The sequence below is a fragment of the Phascolarctos cinereus genome, unplaced genomic scaffold (genome assembly GCF_003287225.1).
Source record: "Phascolarctos cinereus isolate Bilbo 61053 unplaced genomic scaffold, phaCin_HiC Scaffold_5;HRSCAF=322, whole genome shotgun sequence".
Classification (NCBI taxonomy): Eukaryota; Metazoa; Chordata; class Mammalia; order Diprotodontia; family Phascolarctidae; genus Phascolarctos; species Phascolarctos cinereus.
In genome coordinates, this window is record NW_027555958.1 from 316,025,890 (window position 1) to 316,040,239 (window position 14,350).

Genomic DNA, 14,350 nt, shown 5'->3' on the forward strand with positions numbered 1-14,350 from the left:
AGAAATGAGATATTAGGATGAACAGTGGGAACTTCAACCTAATTAATCATTCTGAGCCATGGGTACATAATGAACTATAATACTGAATGCTGGAAGTCTTAACCAGGAATGAACTGAAAAATAAATAATTTTTTTTCTTAAAGAAATGGATTGCACAGAGAGAAAATGATTCTCTCATAACTGAAACATTAACTCTTTCATGGAATGGGCTGGGTGTGGGGTGTGCATGAACATTTTACCCATTTCAGTTTGGAAAACTCACATAAGCAAACCAGTAGGAAAGCTCAGAATGTGGTCCAGAATTCTTGATGATCCATGCCCTAGTGAACCTTAGGGTCCCACAGAAGATGAGCATGTGTTTCCTTTTCTTCTGATGATCCTAAGGTCTGCCTAGGTTAAATGCAAATCCAGTGATAGTAGTCACTAGACTTTTACAATTAAACTCAGTTCAATTCAATTCAACAAGGATTTGTTGCCTACTATGTCCCAAGAATTAGGCATATGGGAATGGGAAATAAAATTAAAAGATGAATTAAACAAACCCTAGATTAAATATGAAAGGTTTTATTGATTGAATACTATACTTTGCGCTGGCTGCTAATCCCCTAAACCTCCTGAAAACCCCAGCCTCCTGGCTTTTCCTCTTATGGTTATTCTCCCTCTGCTTTGAGCATGGAACATGATACCTTGACAAATGATCTAGAGATAACCCCAAGCATGCCTTGAGGTCTTTTCTCTCCACCATATCCTTCCATTTCTTCAAGAGTACACAATAATCTTGACTGTATTCACACTTACTTATTTTGTCTGAAGTTCCAGTGTGCCTCAGTCTCCCCAACAGTTTGCTACTACCTTAAATAACTTAGATCTTGCACAGCAAGTTCCCTCTTGTGCTTCCATGTGCTGTTAACTGCTGAGAAAAAAGTAGCTATTCCTGTTGTGAAACAGCCCAGCCTCCTGTTCTCTCCAGAGCATATGCGGTGAAACGTCTTTATAATTTGTACTAACGGGGCTGAATTATCTGCATGTTCTGTGTGGGAAGACATTCTATTGGTGGGCGAGGATTTATAACAAACAAGGAATTCTCCCCATGTAGATGATGGGCAATGGGAAGGGGATATTGGAAGGGAGAAGACAGATGTGCCTTTAGCCACCTGTGGTTCATTAGGTCTAATTCAGAGTGATAGAAAATGGTGATACGTGGGTCACTTAAGTCAAATGGATCTGTTGTGTCAGTCTGCTAATAGCATCAGCATCTTTAAGAGCCCTGGGAATCAGAAGACCTTGCTTCTCCTCCTGGGGCTCCAAATTCCAAATGCAATAGTAATTGAAAGGGAAAGTTTCTCTGCATGTAATATTACCAAAACCTAAGCCTCTAAAAAACATTTTATATAAGTTTCATTGTAGTTGTGCATGTCTCAGAACGTGGTTTGTGCTAAGAGTATAAACCATGTGCTCTACGGAATACAAAAAATACAGAAATGAAATCCTTTTCAATTGTTTCCTCCTTATGAATCCTTCACATATTCCATCTAGATGCATCAAAACATTGACTCCATTTCCCCCTCAAGTGAAACGCTATATATCGTAGTTTTACAAAAGATGGGACCTGAGGCTATGACTTTTCCCTGACCAAATGATTTAGTAGTGCCTGTGAGACACATGACACAGTGGGAAAAGCCCTGCCCTGATGGATAGAGAACTTGTTCTGGATCTGGTTTTAGTTGCATGACATTGGACAGGGGTTCTTAGGAGGACCAAATGAGATAATATACGTGAAAATGTTTTTTAAAAGTATGATGCACAAATATAAAGTATTATTAATAGTTCAGCTATTCCTTACTTGCTAGGAGTGTAGAGTTACCTTTCAATGAGAATTCAGTGCCTCTGGATCTTCATTTATACTGACTTTGCATTCACCATTTTCAGAGCTTACGCTGTGGGACCACAGGCGTGGTGACATTTATCCGAGGCAACATGCTCCACGTAGCCTGGCTGGGCGACTCTCAGGTCATGCTTGTGAGGAAGGGCCAAGCCGTAGAATTAATGAAGCCACATAAACCGGATAGAGAGGTGAGCAGAGCCTCTTTCTTTTGGCTATAATCCAAGGTCTGTTCTCCAGCTAACTATTCATGCTATTATGTTTTATTATAATAATTATCATTATTTTCCCAGCAACCAGCCCCATAAAGTTCCTGGAAAAAGAAAAAAGGAAAAGAATCTTTCCAGGAAATGGCTATATGTCGTGTCTGCCTCATGGCAACTGAATGACATCCCTCCTTCTAATTCTTACCACTCCCAGAGCCTGCTTATGTTACATTCTCTGTTTTTCTCTTATGTGCTACACTGTGATTTAGGATGAGAAACAACGAATTGAGGCCCTTGGAGGCTGTGTGGTCTGGTTTGGGGCCTGGAGAGTGAATGGAAGTCTGTCTGTCTCAAGAGCTATTGGTAAGAAATTATTTAACTCATTAAGGCTCTCCAGAGTGCCCCCATCCTCACTTGCCCCCTACACATTCACTACAATACCACTGAGAAACTGGAGACAATACAATTACCATTATGAAAGAACTCATGGTACCATTTATACAGCAATTAAGGGATGTCTCTCTTACTTTTAATTACTGATTCATATCCTTTTGTCTGTGGAGGCTTATGTTTAAATTCCATTATCGAAATGAAAAAAAAAAACCCTAAGCACATAGGGCCTACAGGTCTGCTCTTTTCTTTATTGAAAGCAGCCTGTGACTCATATTAAGGAGAGCTGCTGCTTGAAATCACGCTACCCCTTTATTTCATCTCATTCTACTCTTATCTGATGCACAGTCACAGGTTTCCCTGACGCACAGGATGATGGCATAGGGCTAGACACCACATCTTTTACCTCATGTAGACTCACCTATGGCAGTTCATCTAAGCAACCCCTGGTTTTAAAAATGTCCTACTTATTTCTACCATATTCTAAGAGACTGCAATTGTTGCCCTCAGTGAATGAAAACAAATTTTAACAAAAATATTTTAATTTTTTAAAAAGTATATTAGAAATTATCTAGCATATGGGAAACAAGAAAGAATCCCAGTAGCATTCCAGCTTAATTATACTAAGTTTTTTGAGGAGCTTTAGGACCAGAACTGAAACATACAGGCACAGTTCATGAAGGGTCAAATGTGAGAGTTTTCTAGCTCTCTAAAATGACTTTGGAACCGGCAGGTAAACCTGACCAACAGCAGCACTTGCTCTTTGAGGTCAGTGTGCTATCTGAAGTCCCCACTAGATCATGAATAGGTTTAATAAAAATGGAAACAAGAGGGAACCATCAGAAAACACTTTGTGTTTTTAGATGGAAAATTCTTTCTTTATTTATTATGACAATTTGCTAGATAACCTTGGGGCTAGTTATTATGAAATCTTTTGGTGTCCTACTACACTGACCTATCTGAGCCTCTTGGGGGAACAAAGGTAAGTTAAATGGAACTGTCTCACCCTAAATCATATGGTCCGTGGAAGAAGCAGCTGAGTTTGCTGGCATAATGAAAAGCTGCGAAATGGGAGAACCAGGTTGTATGTAGTCGTGGAAACCACATGCACTCACTTCGGGCACTAAGCCCATAATTTCAGGCTTCACACTGTAGTAAAGTTGGCTAATACTGTGTGGCCAAACTCTTGCTTATCCATGTCACAACAATGACTCTGACAATAGCCTACAATATTCTCTAGTATCTATTTTTTTATCTGTAAGATGATTTCGCAATTTTTATTTTAAAAAGAATCCTACTTGTCTTGATTTTCTTTCAGCTGAGTATATGTGATTTGTACTCACTTTCAAGGGTGTAGCGACAAATGCCAGCCTCTCTAGGAACTGGGCACAGGGATAGGATAAATGAAATTTATATATAATCCCCCAATCTAATTTCACTCATTAATTTTAACCTTCTCCCTTTCCAAGGCAGTTAACAGGAGCTAAAAGGATTCTCTGAGCTTCACCTCCTCTCGCCTACTCTTTGGTAGAGGTGGTAACAAGCTGTTGAAGGGCCCAAATGTGGGGAGTAGCAAGTAAGAGAGAGGAAATGCATTTCTTTCTAACTACAGTTAGTAAAGGATTCTAGAATAAACAGCCCAGAGGGAAAAAAAAAATCTCTTTTCTAGAATATATTCTGCATCAAATCTATTTGATTCCAGAAGTATCAGAAGTCCTGTGAATCATCTTCAGATACATTAGAAGCATGGGAATCTTTGATACTTGTTAATGAGCCAAATAGCCTACCAAAAAGGAAATGGAAAGGAGTAAAGTCAAGAAGGAAACTAGGAACATATCTCTCCTTGGTCTTAAACGAATGATACATGATTACTAGGGTTTTTCTAGATTGGAGAAAAATGTTTTCTACTTCAACATAAACGTAATTTGCATCTTCAGAAATGAAATCCTTTTCAATTGTTTCCTCCTTATGAGCTCTTCAGACATGTTGAGTTTCCATGGTAGATGAAGGGGGTAGTTCAAAGATAAAAGGTTAATGCTGCTTCTATCATGAGATGGATTCATGCCCTCCTACCAAGTTTGGGGGCGAAATGTCATGAATTTGACACACCCCACACAAGAGCAGGTGAAAAGCCAGACTCTTGGCAGTGTTTGCCGGGCACAGATATTTTTTATGCTTCATTCTAAAGTAACAGTTGCAGTAACCCTTTAACTGAAGCACTAAAATGAGAATTTGGGAACAGTATGAGTCAGATCACATGTATTTTTAGAGCTGGAATTCAGCAAATGATAATGATGATAATAATACAGTCAGGTATGGTAGGAGCTGATGAATTTCAGAAGAGATGCATAGAGGCCATTGAAGGGAAGGTCCATGACTGGGAGTTTTAATGAGAGTAAAAAAAGAGACAGCTGAGAGCTACTATAGCATTCTGAAAAATGAAGTAATGTCTTTAGGTCACTGAGGAAAAGGATTCCAGCTGCTTGATGTAGTCGTACTAATTGGAAGGAGAGGCCAGATATTAACAATAATAACTATAACAGCTAACAGGTACATAGCATTTACTACATGCCAACATAGTAAATCCTCACAACAGCACTGCAAGGTAGAGACTGTGATTATCTCCATGAAGAAAATGAGGCAAACAAACATTAAATGACTTGCTCAGGATCACACAGCTAGTAAGTGTCATGAGGCCAGATTTGAACTCAAGTCTTCCTGACTCCAGGCCCAGTATTAATCCACTGTGCCACAGTGAGGGGATCTGGTCAGGCTTGTAGGAATGAATACAAAAGGCTGATTTTGAGAAATATTAGGACAGAAGAAATAGGATGTGGCAGTGGCTTCAAGGTAAAGATGACCTAAATGTCTTAAGTATCCAACAGTTGAGGGTGTGAGGGTATGACTAGTAGTGAAAATAATAGTAAAGAATTCAGAGGGGTTTAGGGGAGTAAGAATGTGTATGGTAGTGATCTAAATGACCTTGATTTTTATTACACGATATCATGGTATAGTGAAACCATGGGGTTAGACTAAAGGTTTTTTCTACTTTCATAGTATGCATGAGGACTCTAGTCATTCAACAAATATTTATTGGTCATCTTTGACATATAAAGCACATTATGCTGGAATGTTATGAATTTTAAGTGTTAAAATAGCCAAGCAGACATGTTTCTTGCAAATACACAGTCGTGAAACCATCAAAGGTATGAGAAATCAGGGCTGGGAACAAACTTGGCAGTTGTGGACGTGACGGTCATCACACATGGTGAGTAAGACCATGAATGGATCAATAAGCTGTCTGAGGGAGTTACAGTAGGACAAGCCTTGAGGAACAACCACATTAATCATGGAAAAGCAGCAAACCAATGACTTCTACGTAGACAGAAGAGCATTATTATATTTATTAATGACTCAAAGATGGGTACGCTAGCTAATACAACAGATGACAGGTTTCAAATCCACAAAATATCGTGATAGGATAGAACAATGGGTCTGATCCAACAAGATGAATTTTAATAGAGATAGAAATAAAGTCTTGTAACTTGTATTAAAGGAAACAAGTGCAAAAAGATAGGGAAGGCAGCTTAACGGTGATTCATGTGAAAAAAGTCAGGGGTTTTGCTAGGCTGCAAGTTTATTATGAGTGTCAAGTGTGTGAAGTGTAAAAGCAGTGTAATGTGACTGCTGAAAATGTTATTTGAATTTTAGGCCTCAGTAATAGTTATATAGTGTCTAGGGATAGGGAAGCAACAGTCATGTTTTCTTCTGCCCTGATAAGAAGATAGAGTGCCCACTGGGAGTATTGTGTTGTTCTGTGTGCTGTGCTTTAAGGAAAAAAAAATCCACTCCAAAAATAGAAGATAGAGAAGGCACAGGTAGTTAAAAGTTTATGTAATAAATACCTGGAGGTTTCAGTGGATTGCAAGCTTAAAGTGAGTCACTAATGCAATGTGGAAATCAAAAAAGGTAATGTGATCTCAGGTTGCAGTAAGAGGCACCGTCCTGAATCAAGGGCGTAATATTGTCCAGTGTTACTGTGACTGCATAATGTTAAATTCTGGACCACAAATTGTAGGAACAACCATCAAAACTTGGAGAGTGACAAGGGTGGTGAAAGCCTTGAGATCAGGTCGTAAAATGATTGGCCAAAGGGGAATGATAGTTAAAAATATTTCATGGACTGTCACAAACTAGAGAATGTCTAGGTGGCCAGAATCATCACGGGTTTTGAAACCTTGCCATATGAGGACAGCAGAAATAACTCACCTCTAACTTTAGGGGGAAAAAACCTAGGAGCACGAACAGCTGGATTCAAATCAATGGCTAACTTATGGATTAGGGTACAGACTTGTTCTATGTGGCTTCAGAAGGAAGAACGATGAGTAATGGGTGGAAATTATGGGGAAGCAGATTTTGCTTTGGTATAATCAGGAACTTAAGCTGTCCAACAGTGCAATAGGATGATTTCCTTGCCATTGGAAATGTTTAAATGAAGATGAGATGGCAGGGATAGATGACTGAAGGGATTCCTACATATAGCATACCTCTTAGGTTCTATAAAATTAGATGAATGGAGGTCATGATATGGCTTATCACTGATATTAAGGCTCTTATGAGAGAGGGACGTTTTGCCTTCCTCTATCTTATAGTACTTTCAAGTCTTCAAAACTATGTGGAAAGAGCTTTCCTTTGGGACTGTGAGACCTAGGTTCTAATTCCAACTCTACCACCAACTTGTAAAGTCATTCATTCTATGAGTATTTATTAAGCACTTATTTATGTGAAAGGTACATTCTAATGGGGGAGATAACATATAAATAGGGACAATTAAGTCCCAATCAGTGTGAAATTCACACTGAATATTTCCATTGGGCTGGAACCAATTACCATATTATACATAATTATAATTTTAAATAGGCCAAATTCAAATACATGCAAACTTTGCAAGGGATTCACTTCAGGGGATTCATTTATTCCCACTAAAAGGGAGCTAGCTATGCATATAAGACACATGGGGGAAGGCATTAGCAGCTAGGGCAAATGGGATATAGAAGCTGGCATATCAGCTAAATCTTGATGGAAGTCAAGAATTCTAAGAGATGGAGATTAGGAGAGAAATCATTCCAGGCATGGAAAACGGCCCAGTGTAAAGGGATTGCTTAAGGGGAGGGGAGATAAGAGATGACACTTTGGCTACAAGACAGAACAAGTTAGCCAGTACAGCTGGATTATAGAGTATGTAGAGGAGTGTAAAAATTAGGAAAAAGGTAGTAAGAGGTCAAGTTGTTAAGTTTTAAATGCCAAACAAAGAACTTGACATTGATCCTGGAAGTAATAGGGAACCACTAGAATTGGGGATGGGGAGGTAGGGAAGGCTGACACGGTCAGACCAATCATTTAGGCAATTAAGTAAGTACCTTAAACTCTCTGGGTCAGTTTCCCCACCTATAAAATTAGGTAATTGGACTGAAGTCCCTTCTAGTTCTAAAATTCAATAACTCTTAGCTGTCTATCTGTACAACAGAAAACCAGCCCAAATGTCATTACCTACCTATGGAGGTAATGGTCTAGGGCTGAAAGTCTAAGCCAAAAAGAAGCATGCCTCCAGGATGGTCTGGGTATTGTGGTACATAGGTGGTTATAAGCATGTTTTATAGATCAATGTAATAAAATACTTTTGAAGGTATTTTATAAATTTCTGTAAGTCTATATTATCATATTACTATAGAGTCATTTAGTGTGGCCCAAGTAACTCTGTTGCTACATCAGGCTAAAATAAAACCTTACTCCTCCATATCTGCTTTTTAATTCCCACAGGAGATGCTGAGCATAAGCCATATATCTGTGGGGATGCAGACTCTGCCTCCACTGTTTTGGATGGGTCTGAAGACTACCTCATTTTAGCTTGTGATGGCTTCTATGATACCGTGAACCCCGATGAGGCAGTGAAGGTTGTGGCTGACCACCTAAAGGAAAATAATGGAGATAGCAGCATGGTTGCCCACAAATTGGTAGCATCAGCTCGTGATGCTGGGTCAAGTGACAATATCACTGTCATTGTGGTATTCCTAAGGGATATGAACAAAGCTATAAATGTTAGTGAGGAATCAGACTGGACAGAGAACTCTTTTCAAGGAGGTCAAGAAGATGGCGGGGATGATAAGGAAAATCATGGAGAAAGCAAACGCCCCTGGCCTCAGCACCAGTGCTCAGCACCGGCAGATCTAGGCTATGACGGGCGAGTGGATTCATTCACTGATAGAACTAGCTTGAGCACAGGGTCCCAAATCAATGTGCTTGAAGATGCAGGCTACCTAGATCTCACAAAAATAGAAGCAAGCAAACCTCAGAGTGCCAAATTTTGGTCACCAGTTGAAATGTTTGGTTTTACAGTACCAAAGAAAGCAGATCTTGTTAATGATATAATAATGGAGAAAGAATCGGTCTGGTCTTCAGTGCATGAACAGCATGATGCTGGAGAATACCCTGCTTATCTTAATTCGGGTTCAACAGGGCAGCATATATATAGAATGGAGAGCTTGTCTCCAGTCTTTTCTGGGTTGGAAAATGAACCCCTGGGAAAGAGAGTTTCTAATTTCTCTCATTTACGCCACTATTATGCAAAGAGACGGCATGGATTCAGGCTCAAACCAAACTTTCATATGTTTCTCTTTGCTCATGAGCCTTCCCACAAAGCAGGCACAACTAGCCTGTCTTCAATTATTCGAAGTGGGAATAGAAATAAGAGGTTGGTAAGAAGTTCTCTGCCATGGAGACAAAATGCTTGCAAAAAGTACAGTGAGATTCTGATGGGGATGCTTAGAAACAGTCATTGTATACCATATGCAGACATTCCCTGGAGCAGTAAAATATAACAACTCTTCTTTAAAGTAGGTTAGATACCTCCCCTCCCACACATCCCCCCTCCTAATAAAACAGTATCATCAGTATAGAAAACAAGATGGGCATTTCAGAAACATGAAGTATGTTATGACTTTATGAAAGGCTCAATTCTTGTGTGTAAATAATCTCTAGGAAATTTTAAAGTGTTTCAATCTTAAAAATACTAGTGATTCTACTCCCTGAACTATGGATCCATGTGTGCACCCACACCTCTAACACACACACCTCCTTGTGTCACTAGTGGGAAGCGGGCTTAGTTGGTTCATTTGATTAGATGCAGTCAGGAAAACTGTTTTGATCTGGCTGAAATGTCTGTGAAGGAATATATATGTGTGTGTCTGTGTGTATATATCTGTCTATACAGATAGATACAAATAGATAGACACACACATATATATTTTTTAAAATATATATGAAGAGAACCTAGTTTAGAATTGTCAAATTTAGCGCAGAAAATGTTCCCCAAAGCCTGGGTTCATTTCTGGGTCTTTTTTTTTTATTAATAGCTTCCCAGGGAAAGAACTCTAGGAAAATATCCACTTTGTAGGTAAAAGATTAAAAGCCATATGGATTTTAATGGGGCACACAGGAAGTGGGAGTCTAGTGTCAGGTCTCCCCTTCTCAGACAAAGATTGAAGTATAGTCAGGCATAAAAGCTGAACGTGAAAACTCTTTCATAGTTTAAAAAAATCTTTTTCCTGTGGGGCTTCTTCAGAATCTTTTTTGGTGCTTTTTTTTTTGGAGGTTTTATGATTACTTTGTCAACTGATTTTAATCTATGATGTTAATGAACTCCTTTCTCATTGGACCTTCATCTCAGGAGTCAAAAGGAATCCGTTTTTTCAAGATGTTATCAAGGTAAAAATTTGCCAGTTAGTACTGAATTAACAGGCAAGCTTAAAAATTCAAAATATCATGTTACTCCAATCTAATAATTTATGCTACTTGTTCAAATGTTTCAGTTTACAGACAGCAAAGGTATTTGTTCCTATAAAAGTGTTACGAGGATGAAAAAACACGTACCCCACACACACACCCAAGAAGCTGAAGCATTAGGAACATTCTCTAGCTAACTGGTGACACACTGAAAATAGCTTAAAATGAGCCTGATGCCAAGCACTGATGAGGAAAAATGATTAGACAGGAACTGCATGGCTACAACTTCAGTGAAAACTGCTACTATGCAGAGAGAGGAATGGAAATTTCTTTCTGTTAACATCAATCTCAAAATGGTTCAAGTTTTTTTTTTCCTAAGGCCCTAGTTATTAGTGGGTTTATATATTTACAAGTTGGCATAATAACCTCCAGATAATTAAAGGAAATAGTAATAAGTCAAATATAGAAATTATGTTTACTCAACGAAGGTATAGGCATTCATATCTAAAAACCCATCGTTCAGTGTTATGTAGAATTAGCTCTTGATGATTAATCACTAATCAACAGAATAATTAATAGTGGTAACCAAGTTGTAGGAATTCTAGGAATCACCTCTGTGGGCTATTGAACTGGTGGTATTTGCAAATTTTGCCCTATGTGTTTGCATATTAAAATTAGTTTACAGTTATATTTCCTGAGCATATAATGGAAGGTACAAATTTAAATATATACCACAGATAATACAGAAAATGTTGACTCTAGCATTTTAACCATACCAGTGAAGCTATGAGTGGATTAACATGAGCATGTCATTAAATGTACAGATTTTATTTTCTAAATATTTGAATTCTTAAGTAGACATATGGCTTGTATCCTATTGATTTTGGATTTATTCCTTCTTATAAGATCTATGAAAGATAATAGGGTTGGAAAACAATGAGTAAATAGGTCTGAATGCAGCACAGGAGTCATTTAGTCATTCTTCAGGGTACAAGTTCACGTGTTAAGACAGCAGAAAACCTATCTGTTGAGTTTTGAAGCCTTGGATGTCATTGTTAATATCCTATTAGGTATACTTAGTGTTTCAAATCAAATTGTTTGAGGAAACAAGAAACCAGAGGCAGCAGTGGGATTTTCTCTACCCTTTCTATTCTCTTCTCAAACTGGACAATAAGCTTGAAGTAGGTAGTCTGAAGGTCTCTAAATTTAATATTCTAATCCCTTTAATTAAGTGTACTAAAAAGAAAAGTCCACCTTTGATCAGAGTAACTAGGTTAAGCTTATTTGGTTGAGATGAAGGTGGCGGGGGGGATGGGGGAAGAGAGGGAGGAACACATGACAGCACTTCTTCCTGGTGTGCAGAAAGATCGACTTGGCACTGGCATGAGTACTCACATCTGCTAAGGGTCTGGTTTTCTAGGTCTAAGTAAACATTTCTCATATAACTAACCCTTTAGAAATTAAATGAACAGTAGTTCCAGTGTGATCAAGGTATAAACCAATATTGTAAGAAATAGCAAGTGTTCATATTTTCACCACATGCATATTTATAGAGTAGTTAGGAACCATTTGTAAGGTAAGTCCTTTAAAATTCTATAATACATATTAAAGTAGTGGTTATTGGTCTGATTTATGCTGCTCTTGATTCTACACTAGACAAAAAAGCAGTGCTTTGTGAGATGCAGTGTTTTATCTTCATGCCACTGGTGATAGAAAGTAGTTCTCTTCAGTTCACACCCTGTGCCCTTATTTGCTGCTTGCTGACGTAAGCAATAAGAACCCCTCTAATGGTATCTAAACGTTTTTGTATCACGTAGTTGATGATGGTGTATTTGGTGACAGTGTAAAAATACTAGACAGATATAAAAGTATCTATAGAATATATTTATTAACTGTTAATACTGAAGTTTAGTCTGTGAATTATGTGTTTTGTATTTTTACTCATCATGTAATTTTGGTGGTGGTGAAATTTGTACAACCAATCCTTAAAGAGCTGCAGCATCCCTTTTGCAATTTAACATAGTTTGCATCAGTTTCAGTTTACTGGCCAAACAGGCTTTATAAAGAATATGAGGTAGTTTTAAAAAGTCGAGGTTTTTTTTTTAAATAAAAACTATGTTTGTTTGGGAAATAGACTCCAGGTCCCTAGCCTGAAGTTACTGAAAACTCCTTATAAGCTCTTCACTGTGAGTTTCAAAGGGATTCAATCCCCAATTTAATGGTTTCCTTTGTTTTGAATTTTAAACGCGCAGTTTTGAGGAATATCTGAAGTTCGGTAACATTACAGCCCCAAACCCTGGTGCTGTTATTCCCATTTAGATTTGCACTAAAAAGGTGAGTGGAAACTCACACGTGTAAATATCTTTTCTTTACCTAGAAGTGCCATCCATTGTCCTTGAAAGTAATGAAACAAAACAAGTTATTAACTGCCATTGATCAATACTGATTCAATTAGCCAGGGTATCCTGAAATGCAACAGACCTTTTCCAAGGACAATGTCAAAGCTGAGTTTAACTTTGACCACATTTATAGTGGTGTATTGTCAACACTGCATTTTCATAAGCTCCACTCCATTGTTGGAACGCTGTGTGTCAGTGAGATAAACATGATGCAGAGAAGTTCAGTGTTAACAGAGATGACTGCTGTGGTTCACATACTTCCTCCCCCAGCAAAGGTTTGCTGAAGCTCCATGAGGAAGACTGATCGAAATTACCAGTTGTCTTTAACCCAATTTGTTCATTCATTCAACACTCACCTAGGAAAGACCAAGAAAGGGGATACTACAGCTTTGTTTGTACCTATAATTTAGGGAAATCCTTCTTTGGATCCTAACTGCACCAGGAAGAAAATAGTTTTCTCCCCTTGTGTGCCTATAACCTACAACCCATTGGAAGGATAAACACGCATCTTTTGTTCTTTGACTTGTGTAAAAGTTAACATTCTTTTTCAGAGCTAGTAGCAAAACAACACAATCCTAGAGCTGCCCAGCAATGCGACTGATAATCCAGGGAAAAGGAGACGTTAGCTTAAAAGGGACCAGGCACTATTTCCATGTTTTCCTATAGCCACATTTAGCTTCCATTTGTAAGACTATTTACCTTACTTACTAATTAGAAGATATGACACAGGATAGGGAACCCTGGCTGACACAGCTGTCGTCCTTGAAAAAGAAATCCTCATAATAAAACTTTTGACGTTTTGTGTTAGATATCCACAGATGTGTTACTGTCAACTCTTACACTGGGTGCTCTTTGGTGACAGACATGCTGTATTCTCTTGTTCATGACATTTCTCTGCAATGAATTCTCTGTGGAGTGAATCAGTTGAAGCAAATGATTTTCTTAAGAAGTTTAACTTTTCAATTTGCAAACTTGCTCTACAGCTCACTTGTGAGTTCAGTTGTAATCATGTATTAAGTCATTCATATTTTATTTATTAAAGCTGTTCATTCAGTAAGGACTATGTTGAAATTTTGCCAGTATCTTAATAAAACACAGCAATTTAAAATAACTTCTCCCTTGTGTTTTTATTCCAAGGAAGGTTCAGTTCCTACTGCTCTAACAAAGAAAACATGGCAATTCGGGGAGCCAACTTAATATGCAATTTTTTTGGTTTACTTAGAAGTGCCATCCATTGCCTTTGAAAGCCATAACAAATGAAAATAACATAAAAAACAAAAGCTTCTCTTGCTGTTCTGTGCAAATGAACTATATGAGAAAAAACTTTTGTGTACTATCAAAAAGCTCCTGTCCCACAGTTAAATAGTATGAGTTCTTTACCTGCTACATTTGAGAAGCTGAGTCAAAGCACATTTGGTCCTGCCTTGCTATTAATTCTCTTTATCTAGTCCTAAACTTAAAATAGTATAGTTACACATCACATAACAGAAAAACACAAGAGATCACTGCTGTATGGCTTTTGTCCCCTCTTTTCCCAAGGATCTGTTTTCATGTACTGGAAATATCACATCAACATAGTTAAAAATAACTTTCTCAGTTCTTCTGAATTACCATGTAGATTATGAGGACATGCTAAGCCAAATAGAGCTCATCTTAAAAAAATAAAATAAAATAAAAACTTTAATATTTAT

At 38.0% G+C, this 14,350-nt stretch overlaps 1 protein-coding gene across 1 annotated transcript in view; it reads left to right on the top strand.

Annotated features, from left to right (window-relative positions):
- PPM1E (protein phosphatase, Mg2+/Mn2+ dependent 1E) overlaps nucleotides 1-13,770 on the top strand; it is a 215,437-nt gene extending 201,667 nt beyond the window's left edge. The window contains 3 exon segments of the mRNA XM_020991860.2: nucleotides 1,930-2,073; nucleotides 2,358-2,451; nucleotides 8,299-13,770. Coding sequence (XP_020847519.1) covers nucleotides 1,930-2,073; nucleotides 2,358-2,451; nucleotides 8,299-9,356 — 1,296 coding nt within the window. The 3' untranslated portion in view covers nucleotides 9,357-13,770.
- The last annotated feature ends 580 nt before the right edge of the window (nucleotides 13,771-14,350 follow it).